This window comes from Rhinichthys klamathensis, unplaced genomic scaffold, assembly GCF_029890125.1.
Source record: "Rhinichthys klamathensis goyatoka isolate OS25496 unplaced genomic scaffold, OSU_Roscu_1.1 h1tg000436l_1, whole genome shotgun sequence".
Classification (NCBI taxonomy): domain Eukaryota; kingdom Metazoa; phylum Chordata; class Actinopteri; order Cypriniformes; family Leuciscidae; genus Rhinichthys; species Rhinichthys klamathensis.
The window spans coordinates 757,501-781,651 of record NW_026606932.1 but is presented as its reverse complement, the minus strand read 5'-3'; the positions used below and the strand labels follow the sequence as shown (position 1 = coordinate 781,651).

The following is a 24,151-nucleotide window of genomic DNA, read 5'->3' as shown; positions in this document are numbered from 1 at the left end:
TTCAGTTTGAGTTCTGCTTAATTTAATCAGTTACTGAGTTCACATATCTTTTTCTATTAAGTCAAAAGAACTGTCCGTAATATTTGAGTGAAATGAACCTTTTCATTTAATACATTATAAAGTGTGTGTGTGTACAGGTTTAGCTATACTTGTGAGGCCCAAATGTCTTCACTTATACAGTAAAATATTATGACAAACCGACTAGTAAGGGCATTTTACTGGTCCAGTTAAAAAGGCTTATAAATCGGTCAAAATATGTTTTATTTTTATTTAAATCTAGTGTTTTACACGTTTCTGTGATAGGTTTGTTTAGGAGTAGGGGTTGGGTTAGGTGATAGTAAATATCATTAACCTGATATTAAATCAATGGAAGTCTATCCAATGTCCTCAAACTTGTGTGTGTGTGTGTGTGTGTACCCCATGCTCCAGACAGCGTTTGCGGTCAAACGGAGGGCATGTTGTCACTAGAGTCTCCAACACCAGTTCTTCATCCTTATTCACACTGCATTTGTGTTTAATGCAGCCGTCTGTACGAGTTGTATTTGCCTGAAAACACACATATGTACACATTTATGACACTATCTGAAAATCAATAGAACTTCTGGAGCATTTACAGCAAGATGTCTCAAACTACCGGCTCACTGGTTAAGATAGTTTCATTTGACTCCTCAAGCATTAATAGTTGCTTTTTTATTTATTTAGCCTGCAGATCACTTCACTTTCTAGTTTGGTTATCCTGTAAACAAATGGCCTTATATACACTACCATTCAAAAGTTTGGGGTCGGTAAGATTTTTTAATGATTTGAAAGAACGTTTCGGTTACGTATGTAACCCTCGTTCCCTGAAGGAGGGAACGGAGACATAGTCGACGTGTCGACTGATTGGGATCACGCTTAGAGAGCCAGTCATCTTCGAGTACTATTAAAACGAGCCAATGTAATTGGCGTGCGTGAAATGCGTTACACACTCCACCCCCGCGGCGCGGCTATAAATATGGAAGTGGATGCACGCACTAGTTGTTTTTCGCTGAGGAGCCGAGCATAACTCGGAGTCAGCGGTGGTCCAGCAATAGTGGCGACGGGACTACCTCTCCGTTCCCTCCTTCAGGGAACGAGGGTTACATACGTAACCGAGACGTTCCCTTTCAGTCGCTCACGTTCGACGTAGTCGACGTGTCGACTGATTGGGATCCCAATTAAAACGCCATCTAGTGCTACCACCTTCCAGTGCCTAGACAAAAGCCTCCAGATCACCCCGCAATTAAGGCGGGGAAGGGACAGGGCTTAGGCCAGGGAAGTCACTGCTGTTCCTACAGGACCACTGGGAAAGCGTTCCTTGAACATGGAAGGAAGGGACGCTGCAGAAGCCACATCCTGCCTGAAGGGAGGTAACATGTGGAGAATACACATATGAACTGGGCGGATTACCGGGCAGTACAACATATGGAATGTCACTGGGGTGGCTCCAGCCTAAACGGGGGGAGACTCAACCGAACAGAGACGGCAGAGCAGGCTCTGCCAAGGGAAGACACGGGCTCACCACAGGGAGCCGTACCGTGGAAGAATACACATATGGGATCGCCGTAGGGATCCCAGCATATGGACCCAGCCTAACACAGGTTCCACCAGTGCATAAGAGTGATAGGCCTGGCTTCGGACGTTTTGCCATGTCCGTTGCCGAAGGGTATGGAGGAACTCGACAGGGTTCGGCTAAAAAGGGGAACTCAACTGGAGCAAGAATTGCGCACGTATCCAGTCCATAGTAGGGGAATGGCGCAGCAAGCCGACACAACGAACCGGGCTTACATTGAAACTGGCTTCATGTGAAGGGAGCCCACGGGAAGCAGCGGTTCGACTAAGCCCTCAACTCTAGAATATCTGTCAGCGAAGCACTCTGTGTCAATGCCTAAGCGGGAGTACACACTCATTTAAGAGGAGCTCACCACCTAAGTAATGTGGATCTCGGGAATTTTACCAAGATGAAGGCAGCCACTTTCAGTGGGCCAACCTCGCTTGGAAACAGCCTTCCCTCTCTGCTGATTTCCTTAACAGATAAAAGCTGGTCTGAGGTCCTAAGGCTTGCGTTCTGTGCACGTAAAACCGCAATAAAGAGGATGGACAGAGAAAGCCAGGGCTGGGTCTGCCTCCTCCAGGCAGCGCTTGCAGGCTCACCACCTGGTCCCAGTTTAATGGAGGGGTAGGAACCTTGGGCACATATCCAGCCCGGAGTCTCAGCTCGTGAGAGATAGCCGGCCTGAATTCCAGGCACAAGTCGTTGACTGAAAGCGAGCAAGTCCCTACCCTCTAGTAGAGACCATGCGAGTAGGAGAACTGTTAAAAAACTGAATTTTTAACTCACTGTCTGCAGTGGCTCAGGTCTCTGTATTGCAGTAGCACCAGAGATAGGCCCAAGAGGATAAAGAGGGGCGCAGGGATGACCCTTGCTCCCTCAGGAACCTGACGATCAGGATGTGCTTCCCATACTTCTGCATATGATGTTTGTATCATATTGAGGGTGAAGGAACAGCCTAGTCCAACCCAACTTGCAGGAAAGAGAGCACTGAAATGACCGAACACTCTCAGGATCTCCTCACTGAGAGAAGACTCATTCGACGAATAGGTTCCACTCCTAACTAGCGAAGCACAACTGCCTTTTCTTACGGGGGTGCTTGCAGAAGTGATGGTCACTACCACATACAGTGGTGTGAATAAGTTATTACCCCCATGCTAAAGTTGCCTAAAAAGAGGAATAAAACATCATCTTTTGGAAATTGATCTTAATGCCTTAATTAGAAAAATGAGGAAAAATCCAACCTTTAAGGACACCAATTTTCTTTGTGTATGAATAATGTATCATAAATAAATAAATGTTCTTCCTTAAAATACAGGGTGCATAAGTCTGTAAAGTCTGTAAAGTGCATACATTTTTAAAGGCCAGTTATTTCATGGATCCAGGATAATATGCATCCTGATAAAGTTCCCCTGGCCTTTGGAATTAAAATATCCCACATCATCACATTCCCTTCACCATACCTAGAGATTGGCATGGTGTTATTTCAGTTAGCCTAATAGCTGGTTTGATTTGCATTGAAAGATGATCTTATGGAAAGTACCCCATGCCAATCTTTAGGTATGGTGAAGAGAATGTGATGATGTGGGTCTATTTTAATTCCAAAGGCCAAGGGAACTTTATCAGGATGCATATTATCCTGGATCCATGAAATAACTGGCCTTTAAAAATAAAAATCTGCCTGACTCTATGGGAATTTAACATAGGGGGGGGCCTGACTTATGCACCCTGTATTTTAAGGAAGAACATTTATTTATTTATGATACATTATTCATACACAAAGAAAATTGGTGTCCTTAAAGGTTGGATTTTTCCTCATTTTTCTAATTAAGGCATTAAGATCAATTTCCAAAAGATGATTTTTTATTCCTCTTTTTAGGCAACTTTAGCATGGGGGTAATAACTTATTCACACCACTGTATCCTTGTGATAGCGTCCTGAACCTCCCCGTCCAGTTCTTTGAATGCGGGTGTCATCATGCCCCGTCACTGAAATGTATTCAGGGGAAGTCAGGAAGGCTGTCGAGGGAACTAGATCTGGTTGGGCCAAAAAGGGGCAACTATCAAGACCTGTTCCACTCCTGACTTAGCACAGTAGGTGCAAGCGACATGCACGCACAAGACAGGAGCACTGCTCAACACTAGATGTGATAATTCACTGAGCTTCAGGAGCATTTCTGCTCAACACCTGAGTGTGATGAAATTCACTGAGCTTCAGGAGCATTTCTGCTCAACACCTGAGTGTGATGAACATCACTGAACTTGAGCAGCGCCAAGCGATAATGAAACGCATAGCCGCTTTCTTAGAAGGCTCACTGGGGAACGCATTTCTGCGGGGCCCCGGGGTCAGCTGAGAGCCAGTGTCTATCCAAGGGATGTCCGCTCAGACAGAAACACAACTGGCAGAGGGACGAGTCCGGAGGGGCAACAGATGTAACTGTGTGGCCCCGAAGTGGTCCCTGCCCAGCTGGACCGCCAGGGGATTGGAGTCTCCACTCTCCCTGGCCATAGCTGTCATGAGGCTCGTTGGTGGCACAATTGAGCAGGCCGGAAGAATTTTATAGTGGAATGAAGCGACCTCAGAAGCTTCTGACTCCAAGGAGGAGGTGACGGGCGAGTTGTGACATGGGGAAGCTTAGCGCAACGGTCGCGATGTTTTCTTTTCAGACCAGTACCAGCTCGCTGAGCAGCGGTGGCTCAAAGCGAGGTGAACTGCCAACTCGAGGTAAGGAATACCAATTCAGTCGCCCAGGCCTCCGTTAAAGTGTGCCCTTTGTACACGGCCCCTCAGTCGGTGTTAGTGGACCTGAAGGTCTGAACACGGGCTGAGAGTTTGACGGCAGGCCGGGGTGATCTTTTATCTCACAGGGCGTGCCGCTCTGCCATGGTCACCTCGGGACTCGATCATAAAACTAGTGCTGAAGCGGTCTTCATATGGAGGAAGCCAAGCGGCTGCGTCTGCCATATGCCCCAGGAGCCTCTGAAATTTTCAGTGGGACCCTTTCTCACTTCTAGCACTAACCTAACACACTCTTCTTGAAGAGACGTGTTGGACCGAGTCCTTTTCCTGAACTGAAAAAGAGATACTTAGCCCGTAGGCGAGATTACTCTCTCCCACTTGACCTGAAGACCCAACTGGCTATGGAGCACTCGAAGGGTAAGACTTATACTTCGTACCCTCGACGCCAGAACACAGAATGGTCTGTGGAGCGGAAGGATAGAGATCTGAAGTACTGTCCCTCAGGTCGAACGCTGCAGGCCAACCTTGGGGACGGAGCATTTGAAAATGCATTTCTGTGTAGTAATTGAACGGAGGCTTTCGAAAAAGGGCCCGTTTCAATTGACACCGGTCCAAGATGGCCATAACCCACCACATATCTATTTATAGAAACCGGGCTTCATATCGGCTGGAGGAGAGGCTACATCGCGTCCTTCGCCAGTAGGACTGCGACGTGCGCACACAGGACAGGAGCAGCGCTCAACACGTAGGTGTGATAAATATCACTAATCTTAGGAGCATCTCAGCTCAACACCTAGATATGATGAATATCACTAAGCCAGGGTGAAGCCAAGCGAAATGAATCGCAAGCCGAGTCTGCTGGTAGTTTCGGGGCCAGCTGGAGCGGTAGGAAGCATCTTCAGGCTTACACACACCAAGCCAGGGGCCAGGGAACCACAGATGTACCCGAGGTGGGGCAGCGAGGTGGAGGACAGGGACCCGGCTCGGAAGGCCCGGAGGCGGCCCGAAGCAGGGTCTGAGTGTGTTGTACGACACTTACATGTCTCCACGACACGGTCAGGGACGCGTAAGAAGGCGGATGACCGGGTCCTCGAACCGCACCCAGCTGCTGTGCTGGCGAACAAGAGGGGGCTGAGGGGTGCAAGGCGTACAGGGGACTCCGCCAGACTCGCCCTCTTGGGACCCAGGAACAGAGGAATTTGCTCTTTCTTTGGAGTGTGGGTACCGCTTGCTCCGCTTCTTTTGGGAGCAGCGGAGGAAAAGACACACACACAAACAAAGATTCCACCCGGCCCTGACCCGGGGGGAGGGAGTGGATCGGTAACCAACTCCCAGAGCATCCTCCTCCATCCCTGAGCGGCCCGCTCCGGAATGGTTTCGCTGTGGCTTGTGGCTTGCTACCTGGCTTGGCAGCGCTTGGAGCGGGCTGGGCGTCCCTACTGCGGCCGGCTCCATGCTGAGGCCTGGCTGGAGGCTGCTGCGGGGCCCAGTGGGAGCGGCGGCAGGGGAACGCCCTCGGCGACGAGCAGGCGGAGGAGCTGCCACCGGCGGCGGGGTGGAGGCAGCAGCGGGCCGCCGGGGCAGGATGTGCCGGATGGCCTCCTTCTGCGCTTGGGCGGCAGAGAACTGTTGGACGTAGTTCTCCGCCACGTCGCCGACCAGCCCAACCTGGGAAATTGGGGAGATCAGGAACTGAACCTTGTCCGCATCTGCCATATCAACCAGGCTGAGCCAACTATGGCGCTCCAGGACCACTAAGGTGGACACCGCCAGACTGATCGCGCATGCCACGACACTCGTGCCCAGAGGGCGAGGTCAGATGCAGTGCGATGCTCACCTATGAGCGCACGGTCTGGGCTACCCTTGTGCATGTCCATGGGTCCTCTGGTCTGAAAGATCTGTAGCAGCGCCATGGCACGCAAGAGGAGGCGGCTTGCCCACAGGCTTTGTAAGCTCTGCCTGTCAGAACTCACAGGCCTTAGGGGGGAGACGAGGATCCCCCAAAAGGCAGCGGCCGCCGGACACAGGTGCGCCTATGTCGCGACAGACCGCTCCACTGGAGGGTAACCTCGCAACCCTTGGCCGCTCCTCCATCAAGGGTAGTGAGGGGGAAAAGCTATTCAGGGAGTTTCTGGCAGAGAAAGGTGCCATCCACAACCTGGTAAGCTCTCCATGCACTTCGGGAAAGAAAGGCACCGGGGACCAGCGCGGCCTGCCCCGAGATACCAATCCTCCAACCGAGACTGAATGGGACACGGGGGAGGGTTTCACTCGAGCCCGGCAGCCTCGGCGGCCCATTTCAACATAGCTGACATTTCTGGATCTGGCTCGGGCAATGTTAAACTCCCAGAGGGAGAAAACACAGCAGAGTCGTCATCTCCAGAAGCCAGCTCACCCTCCGATGCTGCTATCGACATCTTATCCTCTGGGGGAACCCCAATTGAAACGGCTGATCGGTCCATTACAGAGGGACCAGCACGTTCAACAGGAATTCCATCGGCTGCAGTGTGATGGAGGAGTGAGGAGCCCACAGGGAATGGTTACCGGGCGAGACCTCCATCACTATCCTCCGTTCACCCATCCCACACGGCACGTGGGGGTGGGGCATGGTAATGGGGACTTGCGCTTCGCGGACGAAGGCGAGTCTCGATCTCAACACCGCAACAGTCATATTCCCGCAATGGGAACATGTACCGCCCACAAAAGCTGCTTCAGTGTGCTGTAAGCCCAAACACGTGATGCAACAATTGTGACCGTCACAGAGGAAAAGGGAACGACCGCATCCAGAAACGCACAGGTGGAATGAGATTTTTTTTTTTTTTTTTTTTTTTAAAGACGCAAACGCACCCGTGTTGCTCTTTCAGGAAACAGGACCCATCACCAATGCCGGAGCACACAGGGGAATGACCGCGGCAACACTGAACAGTGAACTGAAACAGTGAAGCACTCACTTTTCCGCCCTCTAACCAGCCGTCAACACACACAAACCTTTAGAAATTTGTTGCTGTTAAAACAGTAGTTGAGAGCTCAAAGCTTACGATCACCGCTGCACTCGCGCTGTAGAAACCACCAGCACTGGGAGAGTTTTCCAGAAGAACACCGACACACTCGCTCGTTGTAAACATCAGCACTCTTCAGAGACATCAAACAATCGGCTCTGAAGCGAAAGACAGCTAGTGCGTGCATCCACTTCCGTATTTATACCCGCGCCACGGGGGCGGAGTGAGTAATGCCTTTCACGCACGCCAATTACATTGGCTCGTTTTAATAGTACTTGAAGATGACAGGCTCTCTAAGCGTGATCCCAATCAGTCGACACGTCGACTACGTCGAACGTGAGCGACTGAAAGGGAACTTCTCTTATGCTCACTAAGGCTGCAGTTATTTAATAATAAAACAGTAAAATATATTTATAATTTTTATTCTTATTCCTGTTAGTAAAGCTGAATTTTCAGCATCATTACACCAGTCGTCAGTGTCACATGATCCTTCAGAAATCACTCTTATATGCTGATTTGCAGCTCAAGAAACATTTCATATTATTATCAATATTGAAAACAGTTGTGCTGCATATTATTTTTGTGGAAACCATGATTACATTTTTATAGGATTCTTTGATGAATAGCAGGTTCATAAGAACAGCAAATATTTGTATTAGATATCTTTTGTAATTTTAAATGTCTTTATTGTCACTTCTGATCAATTTAATGGGTCTTTCCTGAAAAAAGTTTTAATTAAAAAAAACTTTTAAACGGTTGTGTATATAGTTCATGGGTGCCTTCGAAATGGTTAAAACAATTCTTCTAAACAAAACGAAACTTAAGCTGGCAAAACATTTAACTGTTTTCTTGTTTTGGCCATTTTAACCATTTTCATTGACACAGAGGTACTTATTGACGAAAGAAAGGTGAGATTCAAACCTGTGTCTTCCACACTGACTATACTGGCTACAGTTAGTGACATTGACTCATGTCTGCACATATTTATTACTTTCAGAGTGACCAGCTGTCCATCAGGTCGTCGAATGCTACAAGCAGTTGCTACACAGCGACCGCAGCAAGCATTAGGTATTGGCTCCAGTGTATATCCCTACAAAACAAAACACACATATAACTGTACTCATATATTTAGGGCTTACTGTAATTTTAAGGCTCCATATACTTAGAAATGAAGATTCTGCCATAATTTACTCATCCTTGTGTAATTTTAAAACCTTTAAAATGTAAAAACTTTCTTTCTCATCTTATTTGCATATTCAAATGTGACAGATCAGAGATCATGACACGCAAGAACCATGGCATTTGGGTTTAATGACATTAAATCAGGTGAATGAGATTTACATAAAGAGCTTTTTAAACTATGCTGCCTTTTTGTTGTATTTTCATTGCACACCAAAGCAGCTTGGACGTCTCCAAGCATGTGCAAAACATCTGCTTTTGTGCTCCATGGAAGAAAGAATGTAATTTAACGACATGAGGGTAAGTAAATGCTGACAGAATTGTAATTTTTTTGGGTAACTATCCCTTTAATAATCTCCAGAGTGAGGGTTTTACCTCTGAGCAGGGTGAGCAGCTCATCTTTCTGCAAGAGAGCCGATAACTCCTCTTATCTCCCACACACTCGCAGTGCGTGCACACATCCAGCATCACTCGCTCTCCAGCCTAATCGCACACACAGAGCAAGACACCCCAAAGTCAATCTGTTATGCACCAAGACATCTGCACACGGCACATTAGTATTCTGTATGTTAAGTCAACGTCTTTACCGCAATAACAGTTTGATTCACCACGCAGGCATTCATTGGAACTGCAGAGAGGGAAAAAAGGCATTAATGTCTAAGAAAAAAAAAAATCACAGAGACCGGCAATGAACCAGCAGTATGTGTGTGCAGGGTCCAAAATTAACACTTCAAGCACCAAATGGGAGTAACATTTGCCAAATAAATAAAACCACTTAATATATATATATATATATATATATATATATATATTATATACATATATTAAGAACAGTTTTATTCAGAAATTTCATTAATGCATTTTTTTAAGACTTCTCTGAGGAAATGTTCGAATTTTATTAAATATCAGAAGTGTTTGAGCTCTATAATAGCTATATTTATATATTATTGCAAGACAAATATTGTTAAATTATTGTATGTAATGTTATTGAAGTTTTATTGTTATTATGATTATTTTCATTTCTACAATACGTTTGCCTTTGCTATTTATAGTGTTTATATTACAATTCAATTTAAATTTGATATATACAATATTGGCTTTTATTTATCGATGTAAACCAGTTGTGAATTTTTAATTGTTGCCACCTATAAAAAGATTTAGATCATCACGTAACACTCACCTACAGGAATAGTGATAGATTATGGCAAAGATTTAATCCTTCAACTGTCTTGAAGTGTACTTTCCCTTTAAAAGTGTGGTCACATTGGCAAAATGTTGGTGAAATTTCACAGGCAAAAAAGATCCATTGTCTATTGTCAATAGTGTAGCGATGTATGAAGCGCAGCTCACACAGAAGTCACTTTTAGGGATGCACCGATATGCACATTTTGACCGATACCGATACCTCTTTATATTTGAAAGCCGATAACCGATATATTGGCCAATAAATCTAAATCCAAATTTGTATTTGCCTGATTACAAAAACAAAAGTCTCACCATGTCCCAAGCACACAATTATAATAATGTTCTCATTATAATTGTATGAAGCCTATATGACAGACTTGGGCTGCGCATGTTGCACTTAACTGTATTTTTCTTTTCAAAGTGATTTCAATCATATTTAAAACTATTCAAAAACATCATGGCAAACAATGTGCATCTGAAGTGTCTCAGCTGAAGGAAATACATTATTTATCGGCTTCAATATGTTGGCAAAATGTTCTTATCGGGTTGATAACGATAGCATTAAAAATGAACATAAATCTTCCGAAACTGATATAGTGGCCGATATATCATCACTTCCAAACCAAACAGCTGTTTTGTGGAGTCATATTGAAATGCCTGGATTTCACCCTCAAACATTTGCAAAATAATGGCAAATGTGACCACACATTAAGAGCACACAAGGGTGCATTTCTAATAATTTGCATTGTTTGCCACAAATATCCAAAGGAAAACCAGCTAAATAATTGCATTGTCGTATTGTAATAAATATATTGCAAAATAAACTTATTGCAGGTCATAAATATTTGACAGTTCATCTATCATTGGCAGTTGTGGCATTAAAGGAGAACTCCGGCGCAAAATGAACCTTTGGTCTAATTACACATTGTTACCTAGTCAACCGTTATCTGAGATTTGTTTTCATGATTATCGAATGTTTTATCTCTACAAACAGTTTAGCCTATAAAGCTAGTATAACGCTAGTATATTGGGCATAGTGTAATGACAAATAAAAATCGCTTGTTAATACCACTAACAAGGCTCAAAATAGCCCCACACTAGCACGGTAGCATAATGAGGGTCCCTACCTTCAAACCGAAGCATTGAGAACTTTGTCAGTGTCCAGACAGTTTAATAAGAAGATATTTTAAACATACAGTCAACTTCGCGTATACAGGCAGGAGCCATCTTTGAAATACAGCCTTTACCAGTCGATCTACGAACGCCGATCCAAGCCTGCTGTTCGCGCTCACCTTATCACAACTTATAGCTCGTTCACATTCTCACCAGCGCACTTGGATCGGCGTTCGTAGATCGACTGGTAAAGGCTGTATTTCAAAGATGGATTCTGCCTGTATACGCGAAGTTGACTGTATGTTTAAAATATCTTCTTATTAAACTGTCTGTACACTTACAAAGTTCTCAATGCTTCGGTTTAAAGGTAGGGACCCTCATTATGCTACCGTGTTAGTGTGGGTCTATTTTCAGCCTTGTTAGTGGTATTAACAAGTGATTTTTATTTGTCATTACACTATGCCCAATATACTAGCGTTATACTAGCTTTATAGGCTAAACTGTTTTTAGAGATAAAACTATTTACATTCGATAATCATGAAAACAAATCTCAGATAACGGTTGACTAGGTAACAATGTGTAATTAGACCAAAGGTTCATTTTGCGCCGGAGTTCTCCTTTAAGTTAAGTTAATTTTGGACTGTACCGCAGTGGCAGGTCGGGCAGCAGTCATCTACTGTATTGCACTGGAGCTCTGTGCCCAGTGGACAGGTTGGCGTGTCCATGAGGTGGCAGGACGTGTTTGTATGCTGGATGAACACTTCCTCGTTGACCTGTGCACATTCGCTCCACACACATCTGTCGTGCGGAGACACCCACTGCTCTCCCACCTGCACACATGTGAAGTCAAAGGTTTCTTTCAGATTATAGCGCATTCAAACACAAGCAGAGCAGAAGGAAAAATACTCTAAATACTCGCCTGTCTCAAATAGCCTCCTTCCACACAGCTGGATTTACGGCAGTGACCGCAGCACTCGCTTTCTGAATGTGAGTATGTGGTTCCCTGCATATACAAAATCAATGTGAAATCATAATAATTTTTACTTTGCTATAAATGTCTCTAGACATACTGTGCATGATTCATCACTGCATGTTATTGTATGGGAAAACGTATTAGTTTTCATAATGTTTCATCAGAATGTAATTCTGAAAGTTTAAAAAAAATATACACTTTTAAATAATTTCCTTTCTGTTAACATGACAAAGAGGCTGCAGGGGTGAAGGAAATTATATTAAGCAGATTTTTATAAAAATTAAAAATAAATGCTGTTGCGGTGTTCTTGTGTTCCAAGTGTTTGATTTCTCACTCAAATCAAAAGAGCCACTATCATATTCTGGTCACTAGATATAAGGGTATATGGAGTTATTTTGCCTGCTTTATCCACCAATTTTTTGGAAGGAGGGGCTTCATAGAGACAGGAACTAAACAGAGCGTTACTGACAGATTGGAAAGAGAGGTGCTGCAATAATGTAAAATGTTTTTAAAAAAGAATGTGTTTTTTCAAGCATGAAAACCTATTCTAGTAGACCCCAAAAACAAAATCAAGACTTAGTAAAAGGGCATAATAGGTCCTTTTTAAAATAACATACGATCATTATAATACATTCAATGTTCATAAAATTGAATAAAATTCATAGAAATTCACAAATTAATATTACTCAAACCCAAAAAGATTGAAACTAAAGTTGTGTAGGACGCACCAGAGGACAGATCTGGTTGCAGACGGGGTCCACACACTGAGCGATGTGCAGGCCTGTCTGTCTGTCTGTTTGCTCCGTGCAAGTGCAGGTTTTACACTTCTCATCCCACCTGCTGCCCACCTGGTACACCACAGCGTCCACCACACACACCTGCACATATAAATAGTCAATCACACGCTGATTGCAGAGTACACTCCTCAGAACATGGAGCTGCAAGGTCAAGTGAATAACACATGCACAGCAGCGAGAGCGCAAAAGCGTGCCAACCTTATCAGGTGTGCAGGTGACCTCTATGCAGCCGCAATCGTTGGTGTTAGTATTCGTGATGTAACCCGGAGGGCATGTGCGGGTGATGTTCTGACAGTCGCACACACATCCGTACGAATCACAGCACTCTGATGGCTTGACCGACAGCTTCTTGTATGCAGGGCAGGATGGTTTTGTTGACACAGGACACTGATCCTTTTTACAAACTGAGAGAGAGCGTTGAAAGAGACAATGTGTACATGATTGAAAACCATCTATGTGAAATGAACTAGAGTATGTGTGTGTATATATGTGCTCTCACCACACTTGTAAATTGGCAGACAATCTCCAGGGTTTGTGAGGACGACACTGAGCCCATGATCACAGAGAGGGGGATCTGACCGCTTACAGTTTGCATCACACACTACAAACACACACAGTACATCACACCACTATATCATAGTATTGCCATTAGGTGTCATCATACCTGTGAGTATATGGGTAGTAAAAGCGTAATATATCAATGAGCCTTTTTTTTTTAACAAGAAGACATTAGGTTAAGATTTATATGACTGTATAAGGGAAATTATATGTGTGTGTGTGTGTGTGTGTGTGTGGAGGAGCATATACATATTTTGTATATACAAAGTACATTATTTGTGGATTCTGTGTGTATTCTCAGCTCACCACACTCATATTCAGGGCAGCACTTGGATCCCATCTTCTCCTGGAGAACCTCACATTGTCCACACTCTAGGGCTGTAACACAGCAACAGTTGCCATGACAACACACATTGAGAAACCACTTCGAGAAATGGGGCTGATAATCGTGTAGTGGACGAGAGTGACAGTGAGAGAGAACATATACACATTATGTCTTTACCTTTAGCATTGCTGCAGGGTAAAGCTGTGCAGTTGATGCGCTGCTGATCCAGACACACACACAGAAGACAGGGGTTGTCCTCAGGATTCCAGCTTTCCATAAACTGAAACACGCACACCAAGATCACAAGACTGTTGTTTGCAATTCCACCGATCTGACAAAGGCTTATTGGTTTTATAAAGGTGGCATAGCAATATCATAAAAGGCACTGATGCTGCATACCTGATGGGCTTTCCCATGGTGGTCCATACACTGACTGCAGGCCTCTTTGCCTACACACTTATCCCCCATTAACACAGACCCTTCAGGGCAGAAACAGCCCTCTGTGGGAGTGTTCAAGCACAGTGATCCATTGCCCTTCATTAAACCATCACCCATCATGTCACCAGGACTGAACTGGCTTTGGCCACACTGCTCCAAACATCCAGTTCGACACGCATCGTATTCCATAGAGCCTGAGCACGACATGGCTACACACACAGAAATTGAGATATTTGACACTTCAATCTCAATTAAGTGTCGAACACAAAATTATTAACAATATGCAGTTCACAACATATTTAATTCTGTAATGCAACATTTCAGAGTGAAAAGGCAAAAAGTAGGATACAGTAGAAAATAATGTGGAGTGGGATTTGATTTTATCCATCTGGAGATTACATTTTTTTTTTTATGTCATTGTTTAATATCTACCCCCTCCCCCACATGTGTGACTTGTGTGAATTGTTTAATCTGCAGTAAGGAAAATTGGAGGAAAGGAGGTGAACTTATTACATTTTTATGAAAAACTTTTTTTTGTAGAATAATGTACACTGATTAATTGTGCAACATAAAAGCAGGGATTTTGAAAACATTTTTGATAATCTCAAATAATGATCATTATTTACTCATCTTCATGTTGTTCTAAACGTGTATGCTGGTTTTCATAACATGTGGGAAAATGTCCTCTGGTTCTTGCCAAACAACATTTCATAGAGGCAAAAAGGACAAAAACTCCAGAAAAGTTGTCCATAGAAGTTGAGCAATAAGTCTTCTGATTAATTATATTATGTGTATATTATTTATTATTATTATTTTTTTTTATATATATCTTTAAAATTTTCTATTTTTCCCTTTTTTTTCTTTTATAATCTTCTAAAGAGCAGCATTGTTATTGTTAACTAAAACTAAAAAATCATGTAAAAAATTAAATAAAAATAAAGCTAAATATACATATTTAAAAACTAATAACATGACTGAAGAACTAAAATGAAAATGAAAATATAAAAATAAAAGTTAATTCAAAATATTAATAAATACTATATTAGAATATAAACAATACTAAACACTCCTAGAGGGGTGGATATTATCCGTGATTAATAACCTAGACCTAAATAAAATAAAAAATGATTACACAAAACAAACATATGACTACAGAAGTCAAGAACACTATATCTCACAAGATAGTATTTATATGGTGTTTTATTATCGTTTTTGGAGTTTGGTCAAGAGGTGTGTAAATATGTCTCCTTTTGTGGTAATAACAGAAAACCGGTTTAACTTTGGAACGACATGAGGGTGATTAATTAATTTTCATTTTTGGGTTGATCTATTCCTTTAATACCAGCTACTAGATCTGTAGCTCCCACATCAAACTTTCTTTCAAGCTTAAGACTTCCATGACTGCACACAGACCTGGTGTAATTCCTGTTTGTTCTCTTTCTCAGGCACATTGATCAAAGTACCACCACCTCACAGGCCTAGAGCCACTGATCTGAGAGGGTCGCAACACGCTTCCCTTCATGACTCATTAATCACAGAAGACTCACGGCAGAGGGTGGGCGTCCTCCAGTCCACACACACTCCCTGTTGACGGCACACTGTGCTGTAGGCGGTAACAAGGTCACACACCGCATTAGGCTGGCAGGCCACTCTCTGACAGATCTGCACATAGTCCTGCAAAGGAACCAGCGCGTGACAGCGGCTGAACACCTCAGAACTCAACACATCACAGCCCTTCGCCACACCAGCAGCACACGACTCAACCTCCAGATGCTGGACACACTCGCCCAGAGCCCATCCCTTCAGGTACACGTCAGGGTCTGTGGTCACACTGCCGTCAGATAACACTAGACCTGTCTGCTCATCAGAGCAGGAACCTGGAAGAGAGATGGACAAGTTACTTTACACACCCCACAAGATGTTGAACTGGAGTTTGAATTAGACTGACAGGAAGAGGAACTGCAATTGAAAGAATTTCGACATTGTCATATTTTGCCCAAATTATGCCCATTTATTTCCTGCTATATATTTTCTCAACTGATTACAATTAACTTTATTAGGGCCCAAGCCTTGAAAAGGCGAAGGCCCTATTGTTTTCCTAAGGATTATTATTTATTAGGGCCCAAGCCCAAAGGGCGAAGGCCCTATTGTTTTCCTTAGGATTATTTATTATTAGGGCCCAAGCCCAAAGGGCGAAGGCCCTATTGTTTTCCTTAGGATTATTTATTATTATTATTATTATTATTATTATTATTATTATTTTTCTGCTACCTTTTGGACACTTTTGGAGGCCTTAACATGCTCAAAAACTCCTGAAACTTTGCACACATGTCAGAACCCGCGGCCATCAGGGCCGGGCTGAAGATGGTACCCGGGCGTGGCAGGGGGGCTCGACAGCGCCCCCTGGAACGGGGTCCGAAAACATGGTCCATAAATCAAACACGCTTGCATGTAATAATATGAAACTCGGTACACATGTAGATCTCCTCGTTTCATATATACTTCACACTCTTACTTTTTACCCCAGCCCAACAGGAAGTCGGCTATTTAGGGTTGTTGGTAAAACACACGCAATGGAATGTGAAATACTCCTCCTAGAGAATTCAAACAAACGGCACGAAACTCGGTCAGCATGAAGTCAAGACATTGAGGATGAAAGTTTGCGAGGGGATTTTTGATATCTCGAACGGTTTGGCCGTGGCGAGGAAACAAAATTATGGCGAGAAACGTGAAACAGGAAGTGTGTCATAACTACTGCATACATTAACTGATCTTGATGAAACTTCAACAGTGTGTTCGTTGTAAGAGCCCGATCACATGGATGTGACTATTGTGAGTCAAAGTTATAGCGCCACCAACTGGCAGCAGGAAGTGTGTCACTTCCTAAATGCTTTTGACAAAAGGGGGGGGGTTAGTTTTATCTACAGTAATAAAACTCGATATGTATATTGTACTCTTCGAGCCGGACAACTTTCTAATTTACCGTAATTAGCTCGGATCAACAGAAAGTCAGATATTTTTGTCTGAATGTGGATTTTTGGCTAAAAAAGCCTCTGATTTTTTACCCACTCCTCTTAAGTGGTTTATTCAATTCCCACCAAACTTTTTCAACATGATGAAAATACATTAAAGAAGCTAAATTGTGAATGGCTATTGAATATCTCAAATTGTTTTGCTATGGCGAGGGATTAAAGTCATGTCAAAAAAGTAAACACTAAAAGCCTCATATCTTCTAAAAAATTAATTATACACCATTTATTTCTAGATAAAATTACACAAATATCAGAACTAACCCCATTTTATTCTTGTTTTCAATTTAAGAATAATGTACAAGTTTAAAAACAGCCAGAATGTGCTATTCAGTTAAAAAATAAATACATCAAGTAATACAAAGGGCTATACTGCCCTCTTGTGTACAAAATGATATCAACTCAGTACATAAAACTTTTTTATCAGGTATGGCTATTGTAATTAAATATAAATATATTAGGTATGTGGCTGTGAGGATCTTTTCCCACCGGTTAATCGACGTTAGACACCAGCGAGGCCTTTTAAATCGCTAATATAAAAGTGAAAGTAAAGTAAGGACGTCCGCACGGACATAGTGGTGGCGCTCGCAGTGCGCTCGAATGAATTTCTATGGAAGTGGAAATGAAAAAACGTTCGCTCTGTTCTGCTTGCTCGTCGCCATGGACGCGCACCGTTATGAATGCCAGTGCAGCCGCATACTTTTTAGTGTCACTTTAAAATTAGCACCATATCGGGGGCCGATTGTTTCCGGTTTTCAGGTAATACACAACAACAAATGAGTAAATGACAGATTCGCTTAAATAGGCGCTTTTACACAAAATATTCCATCATCATTTTTTTCAGTCAGCTCTTCACTCTCGTGATTAATGAATTTTGACTCCTGTTGCTGATCTTTGCTGCAACTTTCGTTCAGCTCACAATTTAGTAAGCAAACACGCTTCAAATGTGTTTTTATTTTATTTTTGTGTATACATATGTGTGTATATATATATATATATATATATATATATATATAGCTTATGTTTCAAATATGAGTTAATTAACAATCGTTGGAAAGAATGATACTTTTAAACATATCACTAAACCGTCATTAGGTGTCGCCAGGCGACCGTCTTAATGAGCGAGTCATTGATTCATTCGTTCAAACGATTCGTTCGAACGGCTGAGTCATTCATGAATGAGACAGATTATGGATTGGTCGTTGAATCTTTGAGTCAACCGATTCGTTCAAAATGCTGAATCATTCAGTAATGAGAACGCGTTGCTGTGAGATGCTCGATGGTTCTGCTGTGATCTTTGTTTAACTATTTTCGCTGCTGAAACAGAAAAAAAGTCAATATTGCATCTAAAATGTAAGTGATTTGACGTGTGTGTGTGTGTGTGTGTGTGTGTGATTGTGTCTGTTACAGTGATTGTTTAACCCTTGTTAAAGTTTAGGCCTTGTCTTTTTGGATATATATCTTTTTATATATAAAAAAATAGCATACAACCCTGAGAATTTTCTCTCCCTCTCTCTTCGTCTCTGTGTGTGAGGGATTTGTCTATTGCTTTTAATGGAGTTCAAGGTTTCAGGGGCTTTTGGGGCTCTTAACGTGCTCAAAAACTATTGAAACTTTGCACACAGGTCAGAGCCCACAGCCATCAGGGCCGGGCTGAAGCTGGTACCCGGGCGTGGCAGGGGGGCTCAACAGCGCCCCCTTGAACGGGGTCCAACAATTTGGTCCATATATCCAACACGCTTGCATGAATTAATATGAAACTTAGTACACATATAGATCTCATCGGGCCGAACATCTTTCCCCTGGTCAAGTTTTACGCCAGCCCAACAGGAAATCGGCTATTATGGGTTGTTTGGAAAACGCTTGCTGTGGAATTTGAAGTACTACTCCGAGGCAATTCATTCAATCATTGCCAAACTCGGTGTGCATGAAGTCAAGACATTAAGGATGCTAAATTGTGGACAGATTTTTGATATCTCGAACGGTTTGGCCACGGAGAGGAAATTAATTTTCATGACTAAAAAAGGACATATAAAGTGTGTTATAACTTAGTTAGTTTTACCTACAGTTACAAAACTCAGCGTGTATATTCTTCTCCTCAAGCCGAACAACTTTCTAATTTAAAGTAATTAGCTCCGACCCTCAGAAAGTCAGATATTGTGGTTTGAATATGGTCATTTTCTCTCTCTCTCTCTGAGCCAATATGGCAAGCCGCTTTAACATTTAATCATTTTAACCTACTAGTCTCTATTTTCATGCTACTAGTACTTATTTTTTAGATACTAGTATCTATTCCATTAAGTACTAGTACTTATTCATTTGGGACTAGTGCTTATTCTTTAGTACTAGTGCCTATTCTTTAGATACTAGTGCTTATTCTTTAGATATTCTTTTGAATACGTATTAGTAGCTAATGAATAAGTACTGGTATCTATTTAATATGTACTAGTATCTAATGACTTAGTACTAGTATTTATTGAATAAATACTAGTATCTATTAATAGGTACTAGTATCTAAAAGGTCATTTTCTCTCTCTCTCTCTCTCTCTCTGAGCCAATATGGCAAGCCGTTTTAACATTTAATCATTTTAACCTACTAGTCTCTATTTTCATGCTACTAGTACTTATTTTTTAGATACTAGTATCTATTCCATTAAGTACTAGTACTTATTCATTAGCGACTAGTGCTTATTCTGTTTAGAATATTCAAAGTGCTTATTCAATTTTTATGCTTATTTATATTTTCAGAGCAGAAAATCCGATTTTTCTGCTTATTCAATATTGCATCTAAAATGTAAGTGACTTGACGTGTGTGTGTGTGTGTGTGTGTGAGAGAGAGAGAGAGAGAGAGAGAGAGAGAGAGAGAGATTGCGTCTGTTACAGTGACAAGAGTTTAACCCTTTAAGGCCTTGTCTTTTTGGATATATATCTTTTTTTTATATAAAAAAAAGTGCATACAACCCATATATTTTAAATGTATTGTTTGCTTTAAATTAAATTAAGATTGTATGTTTGGTAATTGAACCTAAATACATTTAAAATTAATGTGCTATATTTCAGATCAATATATTTGTTTTCCTTCATTTTAATCAACACTAACTTTATTCTCATCTGAATTATAAATAACTTATTTCTGTATAAAATAAAAAATCCAGAATAATCCAGACCAACCAGAGCGCACTATTTCTACAACATCATCAGTGCTGAAGCGGAACTACCAGAGCCGTTCGGCAGATAGCGAGCAGATATTTTGTGTCACGTCATGCACAATAACCCTAAAGGCACCAGGGTGGCGGTGCCACCGGCTTTTTATATATATATATATATATATATATATATATAAATATAGCTGCGAGCAGCGATGAAGGGCCAAAGCCGGCGGCACCGCCACCCCGGTGCCTTTAGGTAACTAAAGGCACCGGGGTTGCGGTGCCACCGGCTTGGGCCCGTAATCGCTGCTCGCAGCTATATTTCTTCTTATTATTTTTCTGCTACCTTTTGGACACTTTTGGAGGCCTTAACATGCTCAAAAACTCCTGAAACTTTGCACACTGGTCAGAACCCGCGGCCATCAGGGCCGGGCTGAAGATGGTACCCGGGCGTGGCAGGGGGGCTCGACAGCACCCCCTGGAACGGGGTCCGAAAACATGGTCCATAAATCAAACACAATTGCATGTAATAATATGAAACTCGGTACACATGTAGATCTCCTCGTTTCATATATACTTCACACTCTTACTTTTTACCCCAGCCCAACAGGAAGTCGGCTATTTAGGGTTGTTGGTAAAACACACGCAATGGAATGTGAAATACTCCTCCTAGAGAATTCAAACAAACGGCACGAAACTCGGTCAGCATGAAGTCAAGACATTGAGGATGAAAGTTTGCGAGGGGATTTTTGATATCTCGAACGGTTTGGCCGTGGCGAGGAAACAAAATTATGGCGAGAAACGTGAAACAGGAAGTGTGTTATAACTACTGCATACATTAACTGATCTTGATGAAACTTCAACAGTGTGTTCGTTGTAAGAGCCCGATCACATGGATGTGACTATTGTGAGTCAAAGTTATAGCGCCACCAACTGGCAGCAGGAAGTGTGTCACTTCCTAAATGCTTTGAAATCACCCTCTTATTTTTACCCGATTTGCTTCAAACTTTATGTGTATAATGTAAACACACGGCAGATGTAGACCTGTGAAAGGATTATTGATATCTTAGATACTGTTGCCGTGGCAACACATCAAACTTTAATATTCTTGTTTGATGCTTTTGAGACTCTTAGCATGCTTGAAATTGCATGAAACTCGACAGACACAGGTATGCATATGGTTCAGATCAAGCCGGACAACTTTCTAATTAACTGTCATTAGCTCAGACCAAGAGGAAGTTAGATATTTTGGTTTGAATGTGGATGTTTCTGAGAATTTTCTCTCCCTCTCCCTCTGACAGAGAGAATGCACCCTGCCATTCGTGTGTGTCTGTGTCTGTGTCTGTGTGGGGAGGGGGGGAGGGGCTCTTTTAGTTTAAACACAAAATTATACATAGGGCCATACTGCCCTCTTGTGTCCAAAATTATATTTATATATACATTATACATATATTTGGTATGTGACTGAGGACCGAGAGCTTTTAAATACGGGACATTGATAATGGCCACGTGCAGAGCGCTCGAGGGAATTCCTATGGAAGTAGGAATGAACTAAAAAACGTTCGCTCTGTTCTGCTCGCTCGTCGCAGTGGACGCGCACCATTATGAATGCCAGTGCAGCCGCATACTTTTTAGTGTCACTTTAAAATTAGTGCAATAACGGGGCCGATTGCTTGAATTGTGAGTTCAATAGTCTATTATTTTTCACGGAAAACACAACAACAAAAGAGTACAATGATAGATTCGCTTAAATAGGGGCTTTTACATAAAATAGCCTATTCCGTCATCATCTTTTCAGTCAGCTCTTCACTCTCGTGATTAATGAAATTTGACTCCTGTTGCTGATATTTGCTGCAACTTTCGTTCCGCTCACAATTTAGTAAGCAAACACGCTTCAAATGTGTTTTTATTTTATTTTTGTGTATATATATGTGTGTGTATATATATGTGTGTATATATATATATATATATATATATATATATATATATAGCTTATGTTTCAAATATGAGTTAATTAACAATCGTTGGAAAGAATGATACTTTTAATATCACTAAACCGTCATTAGGTGTCGCCAGGCGACCGTCTTAATGAGCGAGTCATTGATTCATTCGTTCAAACGATTCGTTCGAACGGCTGAGTCATTCATGAATGAGACAGATTATGGATTGGTCGTTGAATCTTTGAGTCAACCGATTCGTTCAAAATGCTGAATCATTCAGTAATGAGAACGCGTTGCTGTGAGATGCTCGATGGTTCTGCTGTGATCTTTGTTTAACTATTTTCGCTGCTGAAACAGAAAAAAAAGTCAATATTGCATCTAAAATGTAAGTGATTTGACGTGTGTGTGTGTGTGTGTGTGTGTGTGTGTGTGTGTGTGTGTGTGTGTGTGTGTGTGTGTGTGTGTGTGTGTGTGTGTGATTGTGTCTGTTACAGTGATTGTTTAACCCTTGTTAAAGTTTAGGCCTTGTCTTTTTGGATATATATCTTTTTATATAAAAAAAAATAGCATACAACCCATGTATTTTAAATGTATTGTTTGCTTTAAATTACATTGAGATTTGTATGTTTGGTAATTGAACCTGAATGAATTATAAATGAATGTGCTATATTTCAGATCATATATTTGTTTTCCTTAAAATTTGAACTAACACTAACTTTATTCTCATCTGAATGATAGATTATTTATTTCTGTATAAAATAAAAACACATTTGATTTTTCTTTTTTAATCAATGTAGAATGTGTAACTGAAAAAATAAACAGATTAGGGCTCTGATCGAGGACAATAATGTCAAAAAAAGAATCAGGGCATGTCTCATATCTTTCTAAAATGTAATTATACACCATTTATTTTTATATAAAATTATACAAATATTAGAACTAAACCCATTTTATTCCTTTTTTTCAATTTAAGAATTATTTTTAAGTTTAAAAACAGCCAGAATGGTTGTTTAGTCAAAAAGAATAATAATCCAAATCATATATAGTGCTATACTGCCCTCTTGTGTTCAAAATCAGGTAGGCCTATTGAATTTATATATTTATATATTAGGGATGTTACTATGGGAATATTTTCCCACCGGTTAATCAACGTGTGATTGTGTAAACCAATTGTGTAAACCTCCCGCTGGGGGGTTTAAAAACACTAACTTGAAAGCGAAAGTATAATATGGACGTCCGCACGGACATTGAAATGGTGGCGCTCGAATGAATTCCTATGGAAGTAGAAATTAACTAAACGTTCGCTCTGTTCTGCTCGCTCGTCGCCATGGACGCGCACCGTTATGAATGCCAGTGCAGCCGCATACTTTTTAGTGTCACTTTAAAATTAGTGCAATAACGGGGCCGATTGCTTGAATTGTGAGTTCAATAGTCTATTATTTTTCACGGAAAACACAACAACAAAAGAGTACAATGATAGATTCGCTTAAATAGGGGCTTTTACATAAAATAGCCTATTCCGTCATCATCTTTTCAGTCAGCTCTTCACTCTCGTGATTAATGAAATTTGACTCCTGTTGCTGATATTTGCTGCAACTTTCGTTCCGCTCACAATTTAGTAAGCAAACACGCTTCAAATGTGTTTTTATTTTATTTTTGTGTATATATATGTGTGTGTATATATATGTGTGTATATATATATATATATATATATATATATATATAGCTTATGTTTCAAATATGAGTTAATTAACAATCGTTGGAAAGAATGATACTTTTAATATCACTAAACCGTCATTAGGTGTCGCCAGGCGACCGTCTTAATGAGCGAGTCATTGATTCATTCGTTCAAACGATTCGTTCGAACGGCTGAGTCATTCATGAATGAGACAGATTATGGATTGGTCGTTGAATCTTTGAGTCAACCGATTCGTTCAAAATGCTGAATCATTCAGTAATGAGAACGCGTTGCTGTGAGATGCTCGATGGTTCTGCTGTGATCTTTGTTTAACTATTTTCGCTGCTGAAACAGAAAAAAAAGTCAATATTGCATCTAAAATGTAAGTGATTTGACGTGTGTGTGTGTGTGTGTGTGTGTGTGATTGTGTCTGTTACAGTGATTGTTTAACCCTTGTTAAAGTTTAGGCCTTGTCTTTT

At 41.6% G+C, this 24,151-nt stretch overlaps 1 protein-coding gene across 2 annotated transcripts in view; it reads right to left on the bottom strand.

Moving 5' to 3' along the window:
• The window catches only part of vwf (von Willebrand factor), a 75,238-nt gene that overhangs the window by 3,368 nt on the left and 47,719 nt on the right, over positions 1–24,151 (bottom strand). For both annotated transcript variants that reach the window (XM_056236037.1, XM_056236038.1), the window contains exons 37-49: positions 15,424–15,753; positions 13,838–14,085; positions 13,616–13,718; positions 13,420–13,491; positions 13,055–13,156; positions 12,754–12,959; positions 12,487–12,636; positions 11,705–11,788; positions 11,432–11,615; positions 9,075–9,115; positions 8,863–8,970; positions 8,300–8,398; positions 418–546 (exon numbers count right to left, since the gene is read on the bottom strand). In XM_056236037.1, the coding sequence (XP_056092012.1) occupies positions 418–546; positions 8,300–8,398; positions 8,863–8,970; positions 9,075–9,115; positions 11,432–11,615; positions 11,705–11,788; positions 12,487–12,636; positions 12,754–12,959; positions 13,055–13,156; positions 13,420–13,491; positions 13,616–13,718; positions 13,838–14,085; positions 15,424–15,753 (1,856 nt within the window). The remainder of the gene's footprint in view (positions 1–417; positions 547–8,299; positions 8,399–8,862; positions 8,971–9,074; positions 9,116–11,431; positions 11,616–11,704; positions 11,789–12,486; positions 12,637–12,753; positions 12,960–13,054; positions 13,157–13,419; positions 13,492–13,615; positions 13,719–13,837; positions 14,086–15,423; positions 15,754–24,151) is intronic.